Source organism: Canis aureus, chromosome 37 (assembly GCF_053574225.1).
Source record: "Canis aureus isolate CA01 chromosome 37, VMU_Caureus_v.1.0, whole genome shotgun sequence".
NCBI lineage: Eukaryota > Metazoa > Chordata > Mammalia > Carnivora > Canidae > Canis > Canis aureus.
In genome coordinates this window covers 4,339,033-4,366,366 of record NC_135647.1, presented here as the reverse complement: position 1 = coordinate 4,366,366, position 27,334 = coordinate 4,339,033, and the positions used below count along the sequence as shown (strand labels likewise).

Sequence of the window (27,334 nt, the reverse complement as noted above, 5' to 3'; positions counted from 1 at the left end):
CTAAAAAGCAGATCTAGAGAATACCTAACCAGCCTGAGGCAAATGAATGACAGACGTGTCCGAGGAAAAGATGAAGTTGAAACGGTATCATCACTGCACACGCTTGCATAGAGTAAGAGGAAGTCAACTGCCTAGCAGAGTCTAGAAATGGCTTGGTAATAGCTACACAGAAAACTAAGCAAATGAATAAAAAAGACAAGTACTAAAATAGGAAGGAGGAGGAGAGTGGTACTCAGGAAATGTAACAAGAGTCCACTCTGTGGCTCAACTAACAATAATAAAGCTGACATGGTAAAAATGACATGCAGATTAAATACTGACTTAACCAAAAATCATCACAAAATCAGAGTGGAGAGAACTGAGAGGGTCGTGTGTGCGAGCGCACGGGCATGTGGCCTTACTGGTGGGTGGGAAGAGTAAGGGTTTTAAATAACCGTCTTCCAGGGGCATTAGAGATAACGTTAATCATATCTAAATCTGAAAACTAAAATCAAGAAACTTATTTTATTAAATTGGAGATATCACCTATTTAAAAGGATGTCCGTTATTTTATGTACCTCTTAGAATAAGAGGGGAAAAAGCCAATTAAACGATGACATGCAATCACTTTTAAGATCCGAAGATTTTGGGATCCCTGGGTGACTCCAGCTTAGTGCCCGCCTTCAGCCCAGGGCGTGGTCCTGGAATCCCAGGATCGAGTCCCACATCGGGCTCCCTGTGTGGAGCCTGCTACTCCCTCTGCCTGTGTCTCTGCTTCTCTATCTCTCTGTCTCTCATGAATAAATAAATAAAATCTTAAAAAAAAAAAAAAAAGATCCGAAGATTTCAGAGGTATTAAAATGGAAGAGAGGGAAGGCTGTATGGTTGACAAATATCATGGTGTATTCTACGAGAAAGAACGGAACTGGTTCGCATGGGTTATCTCTGTGGAACAGGAAACCAGGTGAGAAGGGGTGAGGCATGGCATTGCTACCTTTGCTGTAATTGTTAAATTCTAAAAAAGATTATATGTGTAACTTTATTAATGGTTAATGATATTTTAAATAAACAAGAAGTGTATATATCACAATCTCCAATTAAAAAAAAAAAGCTTTCACTGCTCCAGTGTTCATGATATAGCTAAAATGTAATTTCGGGGGATCCCTGGGTGGCGCAGCGGTTTGGCGCCTGCCTTTGGCCCAGGGCGCGATCCTGGAGACCCAGGATCGAATCCCACATCGGGCTCCCGGTGCATGGAGCCTGCTTCTGTCTCTGCCTCTCTCTCTTTCTCTCTCTGTGACTATCATAAATAAATAAATAAATAAATAAATAAATAAATAAATAAATAAATAAAAATAAAAAAAAATAAAATAAAATGTTATTTAATGAAACTACTTAGCATAAAAAAATCTTGTAATTCTCATTATTTTACTATTTAAAATTAACTGCAAATGGATGAGGAGAGCTATAAAATAATCTGAAACCACTCAAAAGTGACTATCCCCATCTTCTGCCCTCTTTTACAATGTTACAAAATCCAAAATATAACTTGTTATTTGCCTATTTTATAGATATTTGATTACTTGGGTTTCTGAGATGATGGTGGGTTCTCCACTTGATCTTATTAGAGGCAGTTTACTTAACTCGGAGCAGGCTCATTTCTTACCTCCTTAGCTTGGAAAAGCATCAATTTATAAGTGCCACATGAGTCACCAGTGCCAGGATGTAACCACTTGCTCCACTGCTTAGGAGAAATCAGACTGATTGGGAGTGTGCATGCAAAAAAAATTAATTTTTAAAAGAGTACTTTATTCTTGTTAGACCTAAACTCTCTCCTGAGAAACAATATTTATTCTGGCCTCCTCAAATACATTTTTTAAAAAGTGCCATTCTTCAGTTTCCCATGGGTTTGGGAGTAGTATTAGATCCAAGATCATCTAAAAAATGACAAGAGTCTGAACATCGGGACAGAGCTGAGCCATGTTCTTAGCTACAATTAGTCCACATTTACATGCACTTAAACATACACACACCATGCAGCAGAGGCAAGCCCTATGGAAGGTCTGAAGTTTTACCCTACTTACAAGCTTACTCATTAGCCTGCCATGATTTCATGGACATGGCCAAAGACATGAGACTCCTGGGTCAGAGACAAAGAACTTTATTGCTCACAACAAGAGCAGTAGCCAGGATATCACCATGGAAAGAACCCAATCTTTTCTGAATACTTTTATTGTGCCAGAACATACGTAACATAACATTGGCAATTTTGACTAGTTTCTTCTTCAGATGGATGTATTTATTTATTTGAGAGACACAGAGAGAGAGTACGCATACAGGAGTGGGAAGGGCAGAGGGAGAGGAAGAGTGTCTTAAGAAGATTCCACGAACCCAACACAGGGTTCGATCCCAGGCCCTGAGATCACGACCAGAGCCAAAACCAAGAATCGGATCCTACACCGACTGTGCCACCCAGCTGCTCCCAATGTTGACTAGTTTTGAGCATATGGTTTGATGGCACCATATTTTTTATAATAGATACTAAATCTCCCTGACCCTTGCATCACAGGAAGACATTATCTTTATTATACTGGACAATAAACAAACCTGGCCTTTGCTCGACACCAGGGGTTCTCATTTCAGCACTATTAGCATTTTGGACTGGATAATTTTTGGTTGTGAGGGCTGTCAAGCACATTACAAGATATTTAGCAGCATCCTTGGCCACTTCCCACCAGATGCCAGGAGTACTCCCTCAGTTTTAACAATCAAAAATGTCCCCAGAAATTGCCAAACATCCCTTAGAGGCAAGACTGCCTCCAGTTGACAATGATTGTTCCAGAGGAAGTCACTACATCTGTCTTCCAAGCTAATTCAAACATCTTTGAAAAGACAGTCCAAAAAAGGAAAAAAAGAAAAGATAGTCCAGAACAAAGGCAACCTGTCTCTCTGCTCATAAGATATGCAGAAACACAAGGGGAGAATTGGCTCCTAGCAATATTTACCTCTAAAACTTGATCTGCTTTTCAGGCAGAGATAAATTACTTGGCCAATTACACATGATATTTATACATACACACACATACACATGCACGCATGCACACACACGCTTGTCCATGGCCCTCTGACTAAAGTCATAATATGAACCATTTGGATGAAAGGAAATCAGTCCAAAGAAGTTAACTAGGTATGGCCCAAAAGGGAGTGTATGCAAGTGTCATGTATAGCTGAGCCAAGTAGTATAGGATGACTACATTTTCCTTTCTTATGCAGGAATTTTTTCCTTCATTAATCTAATAATTGGCTTTTGGAGTTTTGTTTTTGTTTTTGTTTTTGTTGTTGTTGCATTTAATACTCTTTCCCTGGATCATTCATACACTTTGAAATTGGACAGACGTGCATTCAAAAACAAACTCCTCTATGTAATGGTACAATCCTGGACAAGCAATTCTACCTGCCATGAGCTCACTTGCCTTCTATATATAACGTAGGGGTGATAAGACCTATGTTTCAGGGCTGTCAACACAATTACATGAGATAAAAGTGCCTGGGACGATGCCTGGCGCTTGGTAGGTACTTAGTAAAGGGTACCGACCGCTTCACAAAGAACACCATGAGAGTCCATCCTCAGAGTTGTTCTAACTGTAATGGAGCTTTCCACGCATTTCTCCACACCATGGCTGCTTAGGATATGGAGCAAAAGCTCACCGGCCCATAGAGGGAATGACTCTAACACCTGACCCCCCTAAGTATGTCTTGCCAGCCACATGTGCTAGCCAATTCCAGCTCTATTATTAATAGGATCAAAGAAGAAAGGAATTCTGACCTTTTGTTACCCAGTTTTATTTCCTTCAAACCAACATCATTGTTGATGCTGCCTGGCTTCTACCAATCCGTTGACTCACTTTCTCTCCATACTTGTATTTTAATAAGCTAACCCTCCCCAGTCAGATAAGAAACGAAGCTCTGCACACACTTATCCCAGGCTGTTCTGGTAGTATCAGAGACCATTCCATCCGTCAGCTCCCCCACTTCCCTACAATACCAAACTTACAAGTAAAGAAATACCTAGCACAGATTTTGAAACATGTTAAGTGATTTTTAACAAAGAGATTTCTCTTTTGGTAATAATGGTAAGATTTTTCTCTCTTGATATCTGGCGTTTTGACTTTGGAATCCATTCGTCTTGTTTTGGGGCAGCTGTCAGGGGCTGAATAGACATGATGATTAGTCTTCTTTGTCTTAAAATATAACATTTAATTATAGCTTCAGAGAAGACTTAAAATTCCATTTTCCCTCAGGGAAAAAAATACCTATAACTGGAGTTTATGAAAAATTATGAGTTGTAGCTAATCCTGGGTAATAAATTGGATTTTTGAAATCTGTGTGATTTTTAACACATTAGGCTTTTCATCAGGAAGGCGATGCTTATGGGAAATGCCTGTGGAATAATCGAGCGGCAATTTCACTGCCACACTGTTAAGACAAATATAATTGAGAAGATCATCTATGGAACCTGCTGGATTGTGAAATTTGCTTTCCGAAAAGGAAATACCATAATAGTCAGAGGACAAGTGGCAATTCCTCGTGACTTCTCATTCCCCTGAACCTGGGGTGATGATTTCCCCCTCCCCAACTCAATTCCCATCTTCCATTTAGCAATGTAAGAAATCTGGTTGAATTGTATTAAAAAGCCTAACTGACTTATTTTTTGCATCATTTAACCAACACTAACACTACTTCATCCCTTCTACAAGAACATGTACAGACACACACACTCACACACTCAGTCTCATTCTCTCACTCCTATGAGTACAGTGTTCCATTGGTCTGAAATCAAGACACACATAGCAAATTGTATTTGTCTAAGCAATTATTTTATGAAAAATAAATTCCACCCACAACAATTCCAAGGACCTTAAAGGAGAGAATATCACAGCATTTTTTAAAAATTGCTTTTCTAAATGGAGGACTTTTTTCAAGATAAAAATCCCCAGCCAATATTCTTTTTTTTCCCAATATTCTTTTTCTTTATCAAACTTTCTCCCTCTCTGTTATCTCATGGTTTACCCCAATCCACCTCATTCTTCAACGCTATTTGTTAAGTTACATCATTTTCTATGATTATAAAAAAAGTTTAAAATTTTTTAAAGGACAGCCCAAATGGCTATTCTTTGTAGGAATATTAGGAAGACCTGACGGTATGTTGTAGGTCACTTGGCCACCCAGCACCTGAGAGGTTTGAACCAGCATACGCGTAGTAATAGCCTGGAGCAGATAACACAAAACTTGAAAGAAAAAAGTGGTCATCAGCTTACATATATTTTTTAAAACGTGGGGACTACCTGGTCAACTGGGATCTCAACTTGAGTGTCTTCATCTTCTTGGACTTCTGCTGCTCCCCGTGTCTCAGACCTCTCTGCTCCGGCTTTGAAAACGCCTTCATCTATTATTGGAGACAAATGCACAGTGAAAATAAAAATCCAATTGTGACATCATGTGGCTGAATGTTGAAACTGCACAGGGTTTTTGTAGCTCTTCCCCTCCACCTTCTGCATTTTCACAGGGAAGAGGGTCAGTGATGAAGACAAGGCTGACCCAGCAAGGCAGAGCTGTGTCCCAGACTCCTTCTCACCCCCTGGCTGCTGATCTAGTAACACAACCCTGCAAAGTATTTACATAGAAAGGACCTCACACCTGTTATCTACTCCCCACTCCTTTCCACAAAGCTGCGATGAGGCTTGGTGCCTGAAAATACTAGTTTTAGAGTACACTGAATATAGTGTGTTGGAATAATTCTCTTAAAATATTGTTCTAAAAAATACTGTTTTTCCCTGCCACAGAATCACAGAGTTGACTCCAGGTCTCACACAAATCAATCTTCTATTTTGCAGATTTCCACAGGATTTCACAGCCTAGGTCTCAAAAGCCTTAACCGTAAAATGTAATCTAAATGTCTAAGGCTTTAGGTTAAGCTCCCATGACTTGTTTTCCCACAGAAAGCATGGACCACTGTTTTCCTGTTTCCCCTCAGTCTTTTCTCCTCCAGGCCAAGTCATCAAAGAATCACAGAATCGTTTGTCATTCTATCTGTGCGCCCCAAAATAGGTGTGATGCTTCAGTCCTCCTCCCAGATCTTTCCTGCGTGCAATTTTCAAGGATCTCCAGGGATGGAAATTTCACCTCCTTCTCTAGAAATTTATTAGACTACCCCTGTAGTCTAGAAAATATGGGTTCATCTCTTATCTTAAAACCTCCTCTATTTCTCCAATGGAAGCTCGTTTCCCAGAACACAATTTTCTGACACGTGTCATGGTTGAGTTATAAAGTCACTCGTTATTTATGACAAAATTAAAAACATACTTTTACATTTGTGGAGGACCAATTATATGCAAGGCACCAGGTGAGTCCATTTGGCCACCTAAGATATAAATGAGATGTAGGCTGTTCACTCCGGTTGCTTACAGACCAATGAGTGTATGTTCAGAGACGTATATACACCCCAGTAAGGTGCCCTGGTGGATGTGCTAGAACAGGGTAAGCAGATCACTACGGGCACTTAGAAGATAGAACCAGGTGAAAAGGGGAGGTAAGGAGGGAGGAAATGTACCCAAACTCAAGCCCTTCTTGTTTCTCCTAGAGAAACCATTCTACTTTTTAATTACTTTTTTTGGAACTTGACTGGATATTGGCTTCTCTACTCTCCTTTTTAAAACCCAGGGACTACAAAGCTGCCCTCAAAGCTGATTAATTCACATGGATTAACTCCTTTTGAGGATTATCTAAAGCAATCATTTAATCCCAGAGTGGTTCTTCCTATCATCCAACCAAGTCTTTTCTCCCAATGATCCCTTCCTTCCATCAGCTCTTGTATGCTTCAGCAATCCAGAGTAATTTTTCATTCATTAGAGTTTTCTCAGTTAAATATCCTCTAGGTGTAGGAGAACTGAAAATATGCATATACACAGGAATCCCTACAAATAATCATCACCAAATGATGACGTCAGCATTGGCAACTATTTTGGGTTATCAACAGCACTAATCCTCCCCAAAGACTTGGCTCACACAGCATATCCAAGGATTATGTCCTAACTTGGTCTTGTCTTATACTGACATGAACCTAAAATGAAAACTCAGCTAAAACCTCCACCACATCAGAAAGAAATAATATAGAAAGTGAAATAGGGAATGCGCTGATGTCTTCATGGAGGCAAGAGTAAATGCACAGTTTTGGTTACACACTCAGTAAAGCCATCCTTGACCCAACAAGAGTGTAAGGCAGGCCACTTGAAGGACTAGGAAAAGAGCTTACAACTACTGTGTCATAAAGGAGGAAAAGCGAAAGGGAGTAATCAAGTCTACAAAACTGGGAGTCAACAGAGACACAGTAAGCTCTCAGTCTCGCCAGCAAACTGGAACGTAGAACCCAAGGAAACAACGGCAGAAAGAATGCAAAGAAATTCTGACTTATTCACATGTGGAGTTCATAACCGTGAGAATGCGCAGGGGCAGATTTCAAACGTAGGCTACACAATTTATCAAAGGTTATCTTCAGTGTGTTTTTTTTTTTAAGGTTTATTTATTTATTTATTCATGAGAGACACAGACTGAGAGACAGAGGCAGAGACACAGGCAGAGGGAGAAGCAGGCTCCTCGCAGGGAGCCTGATGTGGGACTCGATCCCGCATCCTGGGATCAGACCTGAACCAAAGGCAGGTGCCCAACCACTGAGCCACCCAGGCATCCCTCCAGTATGGTTTTATTTTTTATTTTTTTAAAGATTTTATTTATTTATGACACACACACACGCAGAGAGAGAGAGAGGCAGAGACATAGGCAGAGGGAGAAGCAGGCTCCATGCAGGGAGCCTGATGTGGGACTCGATCCCAGGTCTCCAGGATCACACCCTGGGCCGAAGGCGGCACTAAACCGCTGGGCCACCGGGGTTGCCCTCCATTATGGTTTTAAATGGAAAATTAGACATGTTTGGCATTCATTGCTACCTTCCAGATTACCTCAGAAGACAATAATCATACCCATCCCCAAAATGTCCCTTGAGTCAGCCTTCAGAGAAAGATGCAGCACTCTAGTTATGACATGAGTAACATGACTTTTTAGGATGACATTTTTGCATCCAAGCATTGTGCTTGCTTTCAAAGACACTACCAAGAGAAACCTACAGATACGAGAGAAATATATTCTTAAATACATCCAGCAAAATGCTTAACTGTATCCAACCAGAGCCACGAATGACTTGTAGATGCATTTTAGGATAAACATTTCACAGGAAAAGAAAAATAAAATCAGTGACAAATAAAATAAAATGGAAAGGGTACTGGAATAGAAAATGGCAGCCATAGAATATAAAAGGCAAAGGGACAAATCAACAAAACTCAATGTTGTGTACAGTGACACAGAGAAATGAAAGATAAAGGTGTCTGCCTCCGGGATGGGTGCAGGGTCTTGTTTATCAGTGAACCGATGTGTAAGCCCTCTCCTTCAGCAGCACAGAGAAAGAAGGGAAGGTCAGAAGGGAATTCACAGGAATAAATAGTAGTGAAAAAAAAAGCAGCTAGGAAATTACTCTGTGATGGGAGAAAGCCTACTAGGATTTTTAATATTTACATACATGTCATATATATAAAATTAAAAATAGAGAAATATGAATTTCTAGAGAAAAATATTTTTACACAGCATGTACTGATTCCACGTTATTTATATAATACTTACACATTTTAGAAAACTTGGAAAATGAAGAGAATAAACATCTTTCTAACTCCATGACCAAGAGATAATCACTATTAATTTGACAATGGACCGGAACAGCTCATCTTTGATATCACATGGGCATCTCAACCTTGACATGGTCAAAACAGAACTCTGGTCCCCCTCCCTGCCCCCAGCAACTGCTCATCATCTCTATTCCCTACCCCAGGAAATGGCAGCACCTCTCAATCCTCAAATCTAGGGATTATTTTCACTTCCATCCAGCTCTCACTCCCTGTATCCATCCCATTGTTGTCTTGTCAATTCAATTTCCTTTTAACTATACCCCAGATCTGTGAATATTATTTCCATCTCCACTATCAACTCAGTCTAATCACCATTATCCACAGGACGGGCTTTCGCAAAGCTTACACATCGTCTCTCTTCTTCACTCTTGCTATCCTGCAATTCATCCTCCACAAAATAGCCAAGTGATCTCAATAAAGGAGAAAACCTATTTAGAAACTTTCTGATGTTTTTCTATCATTCATGGAACCCAAGTTCTCTACCATGGCTTACAAGGGTGTGACCAGGCACTTACCCTCCCTTGGCGCACACTTCATACCATTTTCCCTTTGCCCATTAAACTCTAGCTACATTCTGTTTCTCCAACAGAAAACTCATTCCTGCCTTTGTACTTCTTATTCCCTCGGCCTGGAGTATTCTCTCCCCTTTTTTCACATGACTGGCTGCTCCTTGCCATTCAGTTCTCAGAAACCCTCCTCCTTCCTCTTCCACTAACCAGCCACCCAGTCATTCATTGCTGCTCTTACTCCTCTGCCTAGCATTTATTAGCAGCTGGCACTTTCCCTGTTTATTTGGTGTTTTAGTGTTTGTCAGTCTCCACCAACCCATTAGCTCCAAGAGAACAGGTAGCTTGCCCATACTGTGCGTGGCTGATCCCCAGTACGTAATAGAGTTCAGCACATAGGTATTCAAAAGGTGTTGTTGAGAAAATGAAGAGCAGACAACTCAAAAACATTTGCTGCCCTGAGATAAAATGTAAGGAGCATACAATTTAAAAGCCACTAGTCCAGTCCATTAATTCTTCATGCTGTTAGAGGATTTATGCCCCATCTGGCCATATGTGGCAATACTGCATCTGGATAAGGAGGGGGAGACAGGGGTTGAGGAGAAAGAAGGCTGGAGTACAACCTACACAGGGCTCAACTCTGTATGCTATGCGCAGTAGCTAAAGTAACAGCCTCCCAAAGATGTCCATGTCCTAATCCTCAGCAACCATGAATAAGTCACATTGCAGGGCAGAGGTGAATTCAGGTTGAAGATGGAATTACCATTGCTAATCAGCTGACCATGAGATGGGGAGATTATCCTGGATTATTCTCGAGGACCCACTGTAATCAGGTAAGTCCTCATAAATAAATGAGAGAGGCAGGAGAAGCAGGGTCACATTGGTAACAGTGTCAGAGAGACTTGACTGGTCATTGCTAGCTTTGCAGATGGAGGGGATCATAAGCCAGGGAAATGTAGACAATTTCTGAAAACCAAAGAAGGCAAGGATACAAATTGCCCCCCTTCAAGACTCAAGAAGGAACAGAGCCCTGCCAACACTCCGGTTATAAGCCAGTGAGGACCATTTTGGAATTCTGACCTCCAGGACTGTAACATAATGAATTTGTTTGTTGTTTCAAGCTGCCCAGTTTGTAGTAAGTTGTTACCGCAGCAAGAGGAAACTAATATATCACGTGTCTAAAAATCATGGTCTAGAGAAAACATCAGGGCAGTAGCCATGGCAAACCCGATTTCTGACTCCTGTAGGTATTTCCTGGATGGGGGCCGCAGCCTCAGGCACCATCTGCTCCTCCTGCCTTTCAGGCAATGGTCAGAGAAACCCTTTCAAGTCCACTGGCTTTGGTTTTCCTCCTCTATTATTACTTCTTTTCACTTTGCCCCCCTCAGACACCGACTCATCTGCCAGCAGGAAAGGGATTCCATTTTTTTTGACATCTTCCCTACCCTGAAACTTTTGTAATAAGAGCCATTTGCTAACAAACTAAAGAACAGGGATAAATTTGATACACAATACTGCTCTCATTCAATTACTATACTAAGGATCAAGTTCAATGCTTGGATGCACATATGCCCATATGCAGCTCTAATCTTTCTTGTCTGACTTGTGAATAGACATTTTAGTGTATATTACGCCATAAAGCAATAGCAAACATGCTAGTAAAAATAAAAATGCTCCTCAATTATTTTTCACTTATCCCTTATGAATTTTATTGCCTAAAAAATGAAAGCAGAGCTGCTGAGGTAGAGCAGTCACAGCATTACCGTGGAGTTCATCATAAATAGGAATGCTCCCCCCGACCTGCAGAAAGGGAAAGCAGACGCTCATGCTTGTGTAGCCTCTGCAGCTGGAGCAACAGAAATGGAAGGACTTACTGGTCTCAGAGCATCCTTAGTCAGGTTAGTAATGTCACAGGACTCAGACATTCTCGAGTAAGAGAAGTTACCAAGTAATGAATGATAGGCACATGGAGTCAGTGATCATTAGTATTAAAGCATACTTCCTTGCCAAGAATTATTTAAAAATCATTTTTAAGTAGTACTGTAAGCCATATTTTGATGTCCTCAATGTTTGAAATCAATGTATCAGGAAAAAGAAAAAGAAAAATAAGAGCATAATGTCCAGTTCTGAGTACTCTCTGGAAATATTAGGTATCTATTAAGTGGAAGCTCTACATATAAGTAAGAAAAGTTTAATGTGACTATAAACGTTTTACTATGATTTACTACTGAGACTGCCTCATAAAGAAATGTTAAATTAGAAACAAGACATTAATTTTAAAAGGTATCTCATTAAACCCAGTAGAGAAAAAAATGTAGGGAAACAAGGAGTTTATAGCCTTCGGTGTATAAAATAATATTCGAAGAAGAAAAAAATACATAGGCCTATTTACAAGAAAAGCTACACACTTTGTATGTGTCACATTAGTTACCAGAGACAGAATTAAGATTAAAATTGGTAAGAAGGTGACATAAAAAATTATTTTCATTAGCTAATGTTAATGGGAATACATTCACATGTGAAATATATTCAATGTCTAATACATAACTCTTCATCGATAGATTACTGTCATCATATCTTATTGAACTTTAAAGAAAGCACTTACAGAAAGCTGACCCAGGATGAGGCAGTCCCCTCAAGTTGAGCAAGCAATGAGGCAGAGTGGAAGAATGGAGCCACATGTTAATGCTTCCTTATGAGAGGATACTGGTCGACCCTCCCCTGATCCTTGTTACAGCTTATACTTATAATATCCTCCTCATTCCACTCCTCTGCATCAAAGTATATTATTGTTAGGAAGAATCAAAGCACATGACAGTGAATGTTCTGAGCATGTCTGAGGTAGTACAGAAATAGAACCCAAATGTTTTTTAATCACTAATCTCCTCCATGTGTTTCATTATGTCCCATAAACCCAAATGGAAACTCTTCACGGAAACAAGAATAACACAAGTGATATTTTTCTTTGGCAATTTAGAATACTACATGAAAACAACTTTATCCATATGCTTATATAGGCTGAGTTTTGTCTGCCGCAGTTTAAAATATGTGGTGGCTTCTTTCTATTCCCTGACTCCCACTCCAGAGTATTAAATATCACCCGTTACACAACTGATGTTTAAATCTGACTGTGTACTCTGCATAGACTCGATCTTAACTGTCATGGTTATACAATAAAATTTTGCAAGAGTAGACAGGACTTAAAAGTAGGATGATTATCGTTTATTTCCCCAGATTGTATGCAATTTTGTTCTTAGCCCTGCATTTCTTTTTAAATATTTTTTAGATACAAGTGTTTAGATTTTCATCAAAATCAGAAATATTCAAAGGACAAAGAATGAAGCACACATATACAATATGTAGAATTCATGACTCTTAGCCATGGTATACACTATGAAGATTTTGGTATAATTTCTAAAGTCTGTATCAGGTACACAGGACTAAGAATAATGAAGTACCTCTGAATACCTAAGCCAACAAGGATATATGGCTTTACTTTTTCATTTCCAATTTTGTTACCTTATAAAAATTCCACTGCAAATTAGGTTTAGTTTATCAGGATAATTGAATTGTTCCTCTTTATACCCCAGTGACTTGGAGTTACTTAATAAGCAGCCTAAAATTCTCAGTTCCTGTTCTTAATTCTGGCTCGTCCAACCACCTTCAAATGATCTTGTGTATTCCTTGTGGTCTGTAAAAGAGCCGGCCATCCTCAAACTAGTTCTCTACTCGAGAAATTTCATTGTGGAAACAGAGTACTTGCACATAACAGAAATACATGATCTATTAAATTCCTTAACTTTGTGTTCATTCATTCATTCATTCATTCATTATGTCAACGTTTACTAAGCCTTTCCCAGCTCAGGGGTGTGCTGGGTACCAGCGGTAAAAAGATGAACAAGGCGCTGGCCTCAAGATGCTCTCTGTCTGCTGGGGAATCTACGGGGAAAATCAATGGCCAGAGTAAGTGTAGCAAGTGCTACACAGGCTGTCTGTCTGGGGGTGGGGGACTGCCCTGGAAGACGGCTGCCTGAATGGAAAGGGGTGTGTGCAGAGAAAGAGATATGGAAGGTTCTCCACAAGGCCATGTGGCACAGGGTGAGAAGCCTTGCTGAGACTACAGAAACAAAAGTCTGGAATGTGGGTCAGACAGACACAACAAGATGCTGGTAGCCCGGAGATGCTATGGGAACCAATGTATGGAAGGATGGGTCCCGAGGTACCAAGCCCAGAGCACATAGCATCTGTTGTGATCATGGGACAGGCACTGCTCAGTGGGGTTGTGGCCTGCACTAGACTTACAGGTCTGACATGAAGGCAGTGGCAGCAGGATGGGCGGAGTGGAACACCAGGGACACAGAGCTGTCCTGGCTCCGGGACAGCTTGGATATGGAAGGGCAGAGTTCGTGAAAGAGCCACAAGCGACGCTAAGTTTTAGGGCCTGGGTGTCCACGTGGATAGTAGACTTATTTACCAAAATGAGGGACAGAAGACAATGGGGCTGGATGGTAGGAAGGAGATGATGAGATCTGAATTGGATGTACTGGTCAGAACCCACATTGAGCATCTCAGTGGACCTGTCAGGTAAAGGGTTGGCAATACAAATCTGTTAATGAGGATAAAGTTCTAGGATGAGGATATAGGTTTGGGGAGTATCTGAATGCAGCTGACAAATAAAGTCTTAGGTCTGGAAAATAACTTGCAATGAGAATAGATGACCGGGAACAAAATTCTAGGAAGCAATGTTTAAGGGATGGGTAGAAGAGGAATGCATACAGATTGAAAACAATGTACTGGTATGTATGTATGTATAAATGAATGAATGAATGAATGAATGAATGAATGAATGAATAAATAGTGTCCTCCAGTTTGGCATCCCAATGATCTGGTCAATGAGGTGAGAGCAGTATCAGTAGAGCACGAAGATCAGATTACACTGGGGTGTGGTGTGAAACAGTGGTGAGGAAGTGAAGACAGGAGTGTGGACCATTCTTCCAAGATGATTCACTGGGATGTAGAGATGACTTGTAAAGCTGAATTCAGAGGCCCAAGGCCATGAGGTGGGGAGGGCTGAATGGGGCGTCAAATCCCATCTCTTCTGACTCTCGGCTTTCAGTGAATTTGTCACAGATGTCAGCACCATAAAGCTGTAGCAAAACCTATATCCCCAGTGCATGAGCCTGTCTAATGAAATCCAAGCTTTTTTGCAAACAGTTCCCATCCACGCGTGGCCAAGTTAAACCAAAGCAGACCATCTTCATCTTGATGACACAAAGGTAACTAGAACTGTATGCCATGAAAATACCAATCATTCTTTCTACTCATTTACTGGAGTTTGAACCTCAGCTAAAATGCATAAATGAATTACAACGTGGTAATCTGTTTGCAGGGAGTTGGGGCAGAGGCATCAGGGAGGCACCCATCCCAGGAAACCAGGCACCTTCATCTTGCATGCCTAATTAGTATGGTCATTAACAGTCCTCCCAGACAGAGAAATAAAAGACTCCTTAGCTCCAGAAAACTGAGAATTCATGCAAGAATCTCAAAATCCAAAGACTGAAGAAAAACCAGGGTTTAAAATTTTCAAGATCTATCTGGAGTCAATAAAACTTGAGATGGAAGACTGAAATACTTCTCTAAATATTTGTTTCCAAATCACATACATGGCATATGCTTAGGGGATTAAGTATCTAGCTTAAACCTGAAAATAAAAAGAGAGTAACTGTTTTCAAAAGTTAGTTATTAATCCCAATTATTACTAAATTACTCCTTTGAGAATCTAAGACTCCAATGTTTGCTTTCAACCACCAGCAATGGTATACTTTAAAATAATATGATCAGCAATGCCAATACTGCTGGAAGGATAAAGCAAGAATCACCACTTTAAAACAAGTCTAGGGACGCCTGGGTGGCTCAGCTGTTAAGAGTTTGCCTTCAGCCCAGGGAGTGATCCTGGAGTCCCCGGATCGTGTCCCACATTGGGCTCCCTACATGGGGCCTGCTTCTCCCTCTACCTGTGTCTCTGCCTCTCTCTGTGTGTGTCTCTCTTGAATAAATAGATAAAATCTTTAAAAAAAAAAAAAACAAGTCTAATCCTGAGACCGGTGCTAGAGGTTCTGTGAACTGCGGTCCTTGCTCAGGGTAAAGGGACACACAGGACAAGTGTGCAAATCGGCCCAAACCAGTCATTCTGAATAAAGGGATCAGATAATCTTTTATCTAAGCTATTTGGTGCAAGGTAATATGACTGAATTGTTCATTAAATCTGAGTGAGAGCATTTCTATTTCACCATTTCAGCATTTTACAGATAGCATGCTTCTATTTGCTTTAGACAATCAAAGCAAGATCTCTTGAGCTCTTAGCATTGTAGGTGTTTATATCCGCTCCACAGTAATTTCTGGAGAAGATGATAAATTTTTTGTCAGAATTGATGCCCTGCTAAAGATATAACTTAGCTTTGGTTGGTGGTTAAATAGGAAGGTTACAATATACTCAATTCAGCACATCACTATAAACTCTGTAAGAGCTCCTCTCAATAAATAATAGACCAAAAACATTGTGCGTAAGATACTTTTCTCTGCAATATCTTATCACATTCCAAATTTTATTTAAACAGCCTGAGATAAGTGAGTCTACAGAGTCCCATCGTTAAGATGGCTATATAATCCCAAATATGCCCTCATATCAGCAATTAAATTCAGAAATAAAGTGACTATATATTGACTTAGTACAGAATTTGAGAGAATCAAGGAAACATAAAAAGTCAAACCATCAATGGGAAAAGTGATCCCAGTAGCTTCAGTTAATGATGGGAAATATGCAGATTAGCTTCAAAATCGTACTATTTATTACGAAACTATCAAGAAAGAAAACAGATCAAAACAAATCAGTCCACATTTTGCTCACTTACACTTAACGTTGCTTCAACAACATATATTGACCAAGTATCCACCAAATTCTCTTTTATGTAGTGTTGAGACTTACAAAATTAGTCTGTATTATACAAAAATCTATGGATGCTGGACTTTTGCAAAGATAGAAAACATTCACCTCTAACATTTTTGCCTGTAATTGAAGTTCATCATCTAATAGTTTCCTTCCAAAAGAAATAATCCTAAAAAAAAAAAAAAAAGGAATAATCCTGACTCTAAAACTCAGGGAAGGTATTTTTCAAATACTCTTGCTTCTTTCTTAACTGATAATTGAGAAATACTAATAATCTAACTTATGGGTTTTCTGTTTTGGGTTTTTTTTTTTTTTCCTCGGGGGGGGGGGGGGGAAGAGAACATGGGGGTAGGGGCAGAAAGAGAAAGATCTTAAGCAGACTCTAGCCCAGCGTGGAGCCCAACACAGAGCTTGAATTCACAACCCTGAGATAAGACCTGAGCCAAAATCAAGAGTCAGACGCTTAACTGACTGAGCCACTCAGATGCCCCCTAATAATCTACTTCTTTTAATCTTGGGGAAGGGGAAACAGAAACAAAGTAATCTTTCATTAACCTATCATTTTTAAGTGTTTCCATTGCATTAAGTGGATAACAATTAACTTTCTCTTGGTTATTATAATGTTTTCATATACTTGCAATCAAGATAAAACACAAAGATTGGTAAACCCAAAAAATATCTATTTTAGAAGAGGATGGAAATGCTTATTATCTGGTCAGGAAGCATTTTTTTTCTTCAGCATTTACCTAGAGCAAGGTGTAAATTAATAATAAAAGTGACAATATTGATAATGATGATGATTAGCTAATAGTTCCTGGATGCTTATTATGACAAGCACTGCTCTAAGCACATTACATGTAAGATTCATTTGATGCCCAAAACAACTTTATGAAGTCATTGCTGACACTCCTGCATTTTACATAAAGAAAACAAAAGTACTCTAAAGTTCACAGACACATGGTAGCGGCAAGATTCAGATACAGTGATTGAAACTAGATGGCGTGACCATGCTTTTAATGCAGGCTTTCTGATGTGCCAGTCATGACCCATGAGTGGATTGCGACCTCAGTTTAATGGGTTGCAAGTAGTGTTTTTAAAGTAAAATAGAAGAAAATAGAAAATGGATCATGACACCAGGGTCAGCTTCATGAGGCATGGGAAGCAAACTTTTGCACACCACCCCGCCATCCCGCCCCTCACTAAGAAGAACGCTCCACTTGGCTTAATGCTCTGCTGTCACCATCTTGAAATTCTTAATAATTTTATCTTTGAACCTGTGTTCTGTAAGTGAAATCCAGTGAGACAATGCCCTCCCCGTAACAAGCACAGAGTTCCACCACGACACTGGGGGGTCTGTTGAGACTCAGAGTGAGTACAAGGTAAGCCTGTGATGTCTGCATCCGAGCAGGGGGTGGTGGGGTCACGGACAGCCCCTCAAGGCCACACGTGCCATTAAAACCAGAACTTGCTTCCAAGGAAGAAAGAATCCGTTGGCATGCTAGGAAATAAGATAGACCAGGGGTAATCCTGGCTCGCTCTCTCTTATTTGTGTGACTTCCCTGGAGAAGTCAAGCGCTTCTGCTGGCAACAGTGGCATGGAAGGGAACAGGAGGTAACCCTTGGCTTGCTTCCTCACTCACCAGCACGCCCTGGGTAAGGAGTCCAGGTAGAATGTGTGCATATTAAGAAGCGCAGCGAATAGCATGCACTTGTCTGATAAGAGCAGAACGCATACACAGGTATGAGCCAAGAAATATAAACTGTGTGATTGTGATTGCACACGTGAGTTGAATGCTCTTCCGCTGCCAATGTAAAACTGGCATTGCACAATATAAAGATAAATGGCAAAGTTCATGTTGGTGAAAATTTTTAATTTAATTCTTCTTTATTTAGAGTGGCAGTAAAAGCAAATGAAAAACACCATCGAGAAAGAGAAAGACCACAGAAGCAAGGGAAAAGTATATGTATAAGGATCTTTAACAGCACTTTTCTCCTGCTTTTTGAACAAAAGGTGCCACGTCCTTGTTGTGCACTGGACCCTGCAAATTATACAGGCAGCCTTATGCAGTACACATAGTAACTACTGCTCCACACATCTTCTATTGCACGAGACAAATATATATAAACACGTGTGCATGTCCTGGCTAGTGTTGTACATTTTTTTCATTCTGTGGGTCACAGAACATTTCAAAAGCCCTTCACTACACTGGAGAAAATGAGAGGCATAAAAATCCTCTCTCCTTGCCACCCCAAAAGATAATCCCCTTAATCAGGTCAACACGGTTTCTTGCATTCCTGCTTGCATTCCTGCATTAGGTTCTAAACTCCTCAGAGAATGCCCAATCTCTACAGACCACCATGGCTTGGCCCAGCTTGCACTTTCCAACAACACATCCGACAGCTCTGTCACTAGGCCCTTCACCCCTTCTCACCCAGAAGAACGACAGCTCTGGGCTGTCCGTCCTCACCTCCCCTGACACCCTTCAAGCAGGCCCTCGCCTCCTTAGCTCTGCACCTCCACTCACGCCATCTCTGAATGCCCACACTGCCTGTTCAGGCTTCCCTTCTGGCTGTGACTCAAGGACTCCCTCCCCCAGAAGTCATCTTTCATCTCTCTGAACTTTCTGTACTTTCACTCTGGCCCCTAACAGCATCATGTGATAGACAATTAGACACTGTCACACAGAGGATATGGGATTGTTTCAAATTCACTTCATGTCTTCCAAAGCCCCTGACACACCACATGGTTAGGCTACACACAGCACCCAGTGGAGAGTGAGGACTGGGAAAAGGCACCTGGCTTTGCTGAAGGCAGAGCACAATCCTCATGAAAACCCTGTGAAGTAGGTGCTTATGTCCTACTTCATGGATAAGGAACCTGAGGTTTAAATAACTTGCCCAAGGTTGCACAGAGCCAGGCGCAGGGTGCAAGCGTCTCCAACCGTGGGGCCTTTTTTTTTTTTTAGGATTTTATTTATTTATTCATGAGAGACACAGAGAGAGAGGCAGAGACAGAAACAGAGGGAGAGGCAGGCTCCCTGAGGGAACTCTGACGTGGGACTCGATCCCAGGACTCTGGGATCACTCCCTGAGCTGAAGGCAGGCGCTCAACCACTGAGCCACCCAGGCATCCCAACCACCGTGCCTTTTAAATGATACCCACCATAGAAGCAGCACCCCACCAGGAAGGTCAGCAACTCCAGCTTACACCTACTGGACTAAACCTGAACAAATGTTGGAGGAGTCACGAAGAAGAGCTCTTTTACTTTTGAAGTTCCAGGCTGCCTCCTAAGTTATGGGGGAGGAGAAGTAAATTTGAAAGTTAAGAATGGAGGTAGCAGGCCCAGATGGGGAAGAAAAGGAGGCACACAGGGGAAGGGGAAAGTTGAGTGGTTTAGAGTTCATTTGGGGAAAACCAATGAGAAAGAGAATACTCTTGAGAATAAACCAAAACTGTAGGAAAGTGTAAGAAATGAAACTCTGTGGGAATAACAGGGAACAGTGAGGTATCAATTTAAAAATGTTGGCCGGGCACCTGGGTGGCTCAGTTGATGAAGCATCTGACTGTCGATCTCAGCTCAGGCCTTGATCTCACTCAGGGTTGTGAGTTCAAGCCCCATGTTGGGCTCCATGCTGGGCATGGAGCCTGAAAAGTAAAAATAAAATAAATTTTAAAAATTAAAAAAAAAATATTGGCAACTCAGGCATAGAACTTAAACTATGAGAGCTTGAGTCTGGTATGTGCCCGGGTGGTGATTTGGAGAAAGTTAGTTTTGTCTGCTTTTGGCTTCGTGGACAGATAGCTGGAGACTCTATCTGTGAGCTTTTCTTTAAAAATCTTAACCTTGAGGCGCTTGGGAAGCTCAGTTGGTTAAGCATCTGCCTTTTGGCTCAGGTCATGATCTCGGGGTCCTGGGATGGAGTCCCTGCTCAGCCGGGATTCTGCTTCTCCCTCTGTCTCTGCCCCTCTCCTTGCCGCTCCCTGCTTGCTCTCTCTCTCTCTCTCTCTCTCTCTCTCTCAAATAAATAAATAAAATCTTAAAAAAAAAAAAACTTAACCTAGGGCAGCCCAGGTGGCTCAGCAGTTTAGCGCCATCTTCAGTCCAGGACATGATCCTGGAGACGCCGGATCAAGTCCCACGTCAGGCTCCCTGCATGGAGCCTGCTTCTTCCTCTGCCTGTGTCTCTGCCTCTCTCTCTCTCTCTCTCTGTCTCTCATGAATAAATAAATAAAATCTTTTAAAAAATAAAAACTTAACCTATTATTGAATCCTTTAGCCATCTTTCAGGATAATTCTTCTACCACATGAAGTAAAACTATATATATTCCTGATTTAGAGTTTAACTGTTGGAACCCTTCCATCAAAGATGTAATTGCCAAAATAATCATGGGGTTTAATACCTGATTGTATCAGAAATGCTGGTGATGATGAAAATGTTAATGTAGGATGTGGGCGTAACAGGTACTGAATCTCGTGTGAGAACATGACAATTTCCTTCTTAGCTCCAAAGTGAGAAGCAAGAGTATTTTATTTATTTCAGAGTAAAGAAACTCTGAAAAACCATCAGTTTTCCTTAAAAGTTCCCAAGAATATATATATTCTTTTTCACTGAGAGGAGAGTTAAGAATAAGGCAGGAGAAGAAAAAAAAAGAATAAGGCAGGAGTAATGAGTTATGCTGCAAATACACCAGTATACCCATTGGGTGGCAAAATAAAGCAGACTATGAAATAAAAACAATCAAAATATGGAATGCCTGATTCAACAGTGAAGTCACAAAGTTCCATCACAATCAAAACTATTTTCCTTTGCAATCACATTTGCTTCTTGAAATATATTTTCCCTTCTGGGGACAAAAGCTGAATTTTCATGGAAAAAAAAAGGTAATGAGGAAAGTGTATTTTTTTTAAAGATTTTATTTATTTATTCATAGAGACACAGAGAGAGAGAGAGGCAGAGAGACACAGGCAGAGGGAGAAGCAAGCACCATGTAGGGAGCCTGACGTGGGACTTGATCCCAGGTCTCCAGGATCACACCCTGGGCTGCAGGTGGCACTAAACCGCTGAGCCACCCGGGCTGCTCAAGTGTATATTTTTATAGGAGTACAACGTGTGAATAAAAAATTTTTAAAAAAATCAATTTATTCTTTTTCGAAGTTAGTGGCCAAATGAATTTAGCGCTCATTCATGAATCCCATACCTATTTAAATGGAATCTGACTAACCTCTATTTAAAACTTTTGAAAAAATCTTTTAAATAAAGAGGGAACTTATAATTCCAAGTATGTCTAACCGGACTGACTTCATTCTGAATGCTATTCAGAAAAGTCTGACAGTCGAATTTTATATTTAAGTGTATCCCATGTTGTTCATAAATACAATGTAAGCGGCCCCTTTTAAAGCCAGAAGATGGACCCACACACCAGGGTTGTGCGTGGTGGTGAGGGAAGCAGGGGTGGGCCAGCCCTGGTGTGTACACGGATGGAGCAGGGCTAACGTGGTGCCCATGGACAGCACTCCACTGCCCGGCTTACACACTTGACAAAATTCATTCAGGTCGCAACAGCTTTGCCTTACCTTAGGGAAGGTTGTTGAATTGTCAGAGATGGTACATGCTGGCAAATTAATAACTAAAGAAATAAACACCTAAAGACACTTTTACATTAAATAAACAATCTATGTAAATCTGTTGCACACCTGACATACTTCCCTGAATTTATTAACCTCCAAAAGGAAGCTATAAATCGCACTCCACAGGGATCGTGCCTACCAGGATTTTTTTTTTTTTTTTTTTTTTTTTTTTTTTACAAATGATGTGTGTCTGAGGATTCGCAGCTATCAAGACCTGTCATCTGGGCTTGTGTAACCATCACACCGGCACTCACAAAGCAAAGCAAAACTGACAGAGAGAAAACAGTTCAGACTGCTCTTCATTTGAAAGAGTTTAAGAGTAAAAACTGTTCTTAAACTCACTGTATTGAGCTTTCCCACTAGTGGAAAATACAAGCGAGAACCGGCTTTTGTCTGATCCATCAAATGACCTTGACCCTGCCCCTGATCACCCCCTCACACAGAGCATCGGGGCAATCTGGATCGTCTGCGGATGCCCACACAGCATGCGATTCCCACCAAGCCCCTCAAGAAAGAGGAGAAAGCATGTGGGAAGGTCTCTCTCTCCCTGAGGGGCAGAGGCGGCTTGGAATCGGCATCCCCGGAGCACTGGGAGGAGCACTAGATCTGGCTTCAGTTTATAAGCCCTCCCGCCAGTCCACCCGTTCGTTCATTTGTTCACTGTCTGAGCTGTGTACCAACCACTGCAACTATTCTGTAGCCGCTGAGGACCCCAAGGAGACAGCCCTCGCCCCCCAACATATGCAGACCACATACCAGGTGCTCTGGAGGTCTGCTGGATATCTGCGTGGGGTACGATGGTGCACCCAAGGAGTCATCGAACACCCAAGGGGAGGGCACGGAGGAAAGGGAGATGAAACTGGTGTGAAAGAAAGGGCAGCAAGTGCAAGGCCATGCGAGTCAGAGAGCCCAGCAGTTCAGGTCCATTTGAGGAACAGCGAAGGATGCCTATGAGTGACCCACTGGAAATGGTGACAGAGAAGTCCTGCAGGGCCAGCTGAAGCGCACAGCGGAAGGAGTTTTGTAGGCCAAGTAAAAGGGCTTGGTCCTGGAAGGGGTGGCCTCCGGCAGGGTTTAAGGCAGATGAGGAACATGCTGAGGTCTGAGTTTTAGATAGACCACTCTGGAAGCAGCCAAGAGACGAGCTGCTCTGGGGGGACAGTGGGAGGCAGGGCAGTCCCAGGTGAGGATCAGTGTGTCCACCTGGGGTGTCAGGCGATATACTCGGAGACTCTGACACTCAAGGGGAGGCAAAATGAGCAAGAGAGGCAACAAAGAAGGTGGAAAGACACAGAGAGGTAGGTGAGAAAACCAAAGAGGGCTGGCAAAGCTAGAGATTTTTTTTTAAAAGAGTGGTCAGAAGAGTTAAATGCTAGGCAATTTCTGCATATATTAACTCAGTGAATACTCACAGGGTTGTGATCATAACAATACTATTGTCATCTCATTTTATACTAGAGGAAATCGAGATGGAAAGCATTTGAGTGACCTGTCTGAAGTCACACAAGTGTTAAGTGACACAGGAAGCCAAGGCGCCAAGTGAGATGAAGCCGGAGGTAACCTCCCGGAGGTCAAGGGCAACGAATGCCACTGTGTTTTCACTGGAAGTTGAAAACTGAAAAAATCGTTCTGTTATGTTGACATATGACTAGTAGGTGAGCAAACAGAGATGTTGGGGGTGGAGCATTCTATCACAGAAGGCAATGACACTTGAGTCTTTACTAATCTGATCTGCTCCATTCTCCTGAGTTGAAGCACTTGGTGGGTGTGTGCCTTTGTGTGTGTGAGCACATGCACACGGGTGTGCCCACCTACACGCATGGTGTGTGGCTATGCTTGAAAACGAGAAGGTAGAAAGCAGCCAGAAGGCAAAGATCTTGTAAGCCCATCTCAAGACTAAGGACATTGTCCTAAGGATGGCAGGGAGCCTCTCATGACTACCTGATGCTCCACAATTCCCTAAGACTTGCCTCCGTCTGGTTGCGGCTATAGCTCTTCTGTGATCCTTCTGGTCACAGGGAGCACTGGCCACCCAGACCATAAAAACTAACACACCTGACTGAATGCCCTGAAGGAGGGGACCACATTCTGTTCATCTTTGTATGCTTAGCATCTAACAGGACCATGAAATCAATCAATAAAAAAATAAGTGTGGGAGCACCTGGGTGGCTCAGTGGTTAAGTGTCCGACTTCGGCTCAGGTCATGATCCCGGGGTCCTAGGACTGAGTCCCACATCAGGCTCCCTGCAGGGAGCTTGCTTCTCCCTCTGCCTGTGTCTCTGCCTCGTCTCTGTGTCTCTCATTAATAAATAAAATTTTGAAAAAAAATAAGTGTGTGGATATGTGTTTCTGGCAGGTACGTGTTTTAGAAATACTCCTCTGTGTACAAGATGACCTGGAGAGCATTGTGGGTGAAGACCTTTCTTCTAAGTCATAAACACCTTTTCTCAGGTTTTCCTCCTCCAACTTGGGGGGTCCCTACCACACCCACATTTTTTTCTAAGTGGCAGCTGAATCTATGTCCCAGTAAAAACTTGCAAATGCATCACTGCTGTGGGACACCAGGTGCTTTTTAAAAATGTTTAAGTGGAACAAAATGTTTGTTCCATTTCAATTAGATGTACAAAGATGATCAGCTGTCAGTAATTCTCGAGTATCTGCTGTACTTGAGCTTGTTATATGTGACCAATATAGAACAGGCAAGTGGATACCAATAAATGAACAAGTTTGTGATGTGCAAATGCACGTGGTTTCACTGCATAAACATACACGCATACAAATGAGTGTGCAGAAACCCATCTATGCATGCATATTTATGTGCGTATATAGACCTGTGCACAGGAAGATGGATAAAAGTTCATGAAGAAGCCCTGCAAACTGAGCAGTGACCTGACTAGAGAGTCTGTTAACCATACTGAACCGACCAGCTGGTTCGCCTTCACAACCAGTGTGTAACACCAGCCAGTCAGATTCTTTTAACTCTTTATTTAACCAGTAAAGAACTTCCAACATTGGCAAGCCCATGATTTGCTAGTTCTATACATTATAGAAAGGGAGACTTAGGTAGGAAGTTTTGCCTATACAATCTCACACACACAGATATGTATGGGTTTTGTTTTTAAGATTTTATATTATTTATATGAGAGAGAGAGTGTGTGTGGGTGCACAAGCATGGGGACAGGCAGAGAGAGAGGGAGGAGCTGGCTCCCCAGTGAGCAGGGAGCCTACACAGGGCTCGATTCCAAGACCCTGAGATCATGACCTAAGCCGAAGGCAGCCACTTCATAGACTTCATAGACTGAGCCACCCAGGCGCCCCTGGATATGCATATCTTGAGACTATAGCTTTTGGTTAACTCTGACACGCCTTTTATTTTTTAATTTGACTACCTAATTCAACCTCAGTAAATATTCCCCCAAAAGCCTGGCAATTAATTTTCCACTTTAAAAGCGTGCACTCCTGGGGATCCCTGGGTGGCTCAACGGTTTGGCGCCTACCTTTGGCCCAGGGCGCGATCCTGGAGTCCTGGGATTGAGTCCCACATTGGGCTCCCGGCATGGAGCCTGCTTCTCCCTCTGCCTGTGTCTCTGCCTCTCTCTCTCTCTCTCTCTCTCTCTCTCTCTGTCATAAATAAATAAATAAATCTTAAAAAAATAAAATTAAAATAAAAGCGTGCACTCCCATTAATGCCAGAGCAGTAAATACTGCACGTTACACCAAATCATAACACAGCATGACTCCATATACTAGCACATGTCAGCAAAACATTCTCATCTAGTATTTCAATGATACACCTATCTCCTGCTATTCCACTCCCTCTTGCTTACAGTTGTTTTTTTTTTTTTTTAATATTGTTTGTTTATTTATTTATTTGAGAGAGAGAGAAAGAGAGAGTGTGAATGCAAGTGGGTAGGGGAGGAAAGGGGGCGGGACAAGCAGACTCCAACCTCAGCATGGAACCCCACGGGGGTCTCTTCCCATGACCCTGAGATCACAACCTGAGCCGAAATTAAGAGTTGGATGCCCAAGGACAGAGCCACCGGGATGCCCCCTGCTTACAGTCTTAATCACAAATTAATCAACAAGTATTTATTTTTTGTCACATGTATGTTCTGCATTATATAAGGATTTTTAAACAGTTTAACACATAGTATTTGTACAGAAGTGGACATCCATTGACGGACAAGTGTTTATTGATCCCCACTCTCACCCACCATGATCCAGGCAGATATTGTACTAGCATTCAGGACACAGACACAGACAAAAGACACCCTGGCCTCAAGCAGACCATGTTCACAATAAAAAAGCTTTCTGTGTAATAGAAACCATAACGAAGGTGTGCAAATAGCTAATGGTACCCTAAAAAAAGTGATTATTTCTGATTAAGGCCCTAGTGAAGATTTCACAGAGAAACTGAAATCTCAGGTGGCTCCTGCAAGGCATCCAGCAGCCCGGTGGTGGGACCATCCCCTGGATGAGTGTAAGCTGTGAAGACAAGGACAGACCAGACCAGACTCACGAGGTACGCACAAGACACAGGCTCAGCTCTGGCAAGCAAGAAGCCACTGAAGCTTCCAGGATAGAGTCATGATCCCATCTGTGTTTCAGACAATAACTTGTGGCTATCAGGATCAGATTAAAGGGGAAGAGCTGAGAACACCTAAGCTGGGGCTGCCCGTGGGGAGGGAGAATACGACCTGGGGCGAGAGCCATGGGGGAGCAAAGGTAACTCTAGGACATGTGCTGGAAATGGACCAAACAGTGCCCTACGGGATGCAGCAAGGAAAAGGGAGAGCTGAAGGGGGACGCTGAGATTTCTCACGTAGGCATTGCAGGTAGAATACATAAGGAATATGTGTCTGGAGGGGAGACACAAGGAATACTTACGATTTAGAATCTTCTAAGCTGGAAAATCCAGTGGCACCACTGAAGGCACATAGCAGGCAGCGGGGATGCAGGACTGTGCTCCAGGGAAACAGGGAGAGTAGAGATGCAGAACACAAGAGAGAGCCTCTGATCTCACCAGTGGATGCCACACTTCAAGACAGAGACATGGGCTGATCTTTCTTCTCAGACTGAGAAGAAATGGGAAGCCAGAAGGGAAGCCAGTGGGCAGGAATGTCGCAAAAACCAAGGGAAGAGCTTTGAGAAGATGGCAGGATACAAAACATGGCATGAGGTACTGAATTAAGCAATAAATAACATGAACAACTTTTGGAAAGCAAGCCTCTATATTCAATGCCTGTTTGTGAGTGAGTAGATCATGAAGGTTCAGGCCAACAAGGGTAAGGATGACAAGATCTTCCAGGCATGGATGCACTTCCCCTGGACTTTCAAAGCATGAGACCATAAAGAAGAGAAACAGAGCGTTGGGACATTCCAGGCAGGAATTAAAAACAAGAACAGTGCATTGGAGGACCAAGGATCACCAAGGGACCCAAGGAAAGGGACCTGTCTCCTCGTATCCTATTGAGGGGTGGT

The 27,334-nt window shown here is 41.9% G+C and overlaps 1 protein-coding gene across 1 annotated transcript in view; it reads right to left on the bottom strand.

The window, feature by feature from the left end:
• Nucleotides 1-27,334, bottom strand: part of DCDC2 (doublecortin domain containing 2) — a 162,368-nt gene that overhangs the window by 23,665 nt on the left and 111,369 nt on the right. The window contains exon 9 of the mRNA XM_077886439.1: nt 5,325-5,425. Within this exon, the coding sequence (XP_077742565.1) occupies nt 5,325-5,425 (101 nt within the window). The remainder of the gene's footprint in view (nt 1-5,324; nt 5,426-27,334) is intronic.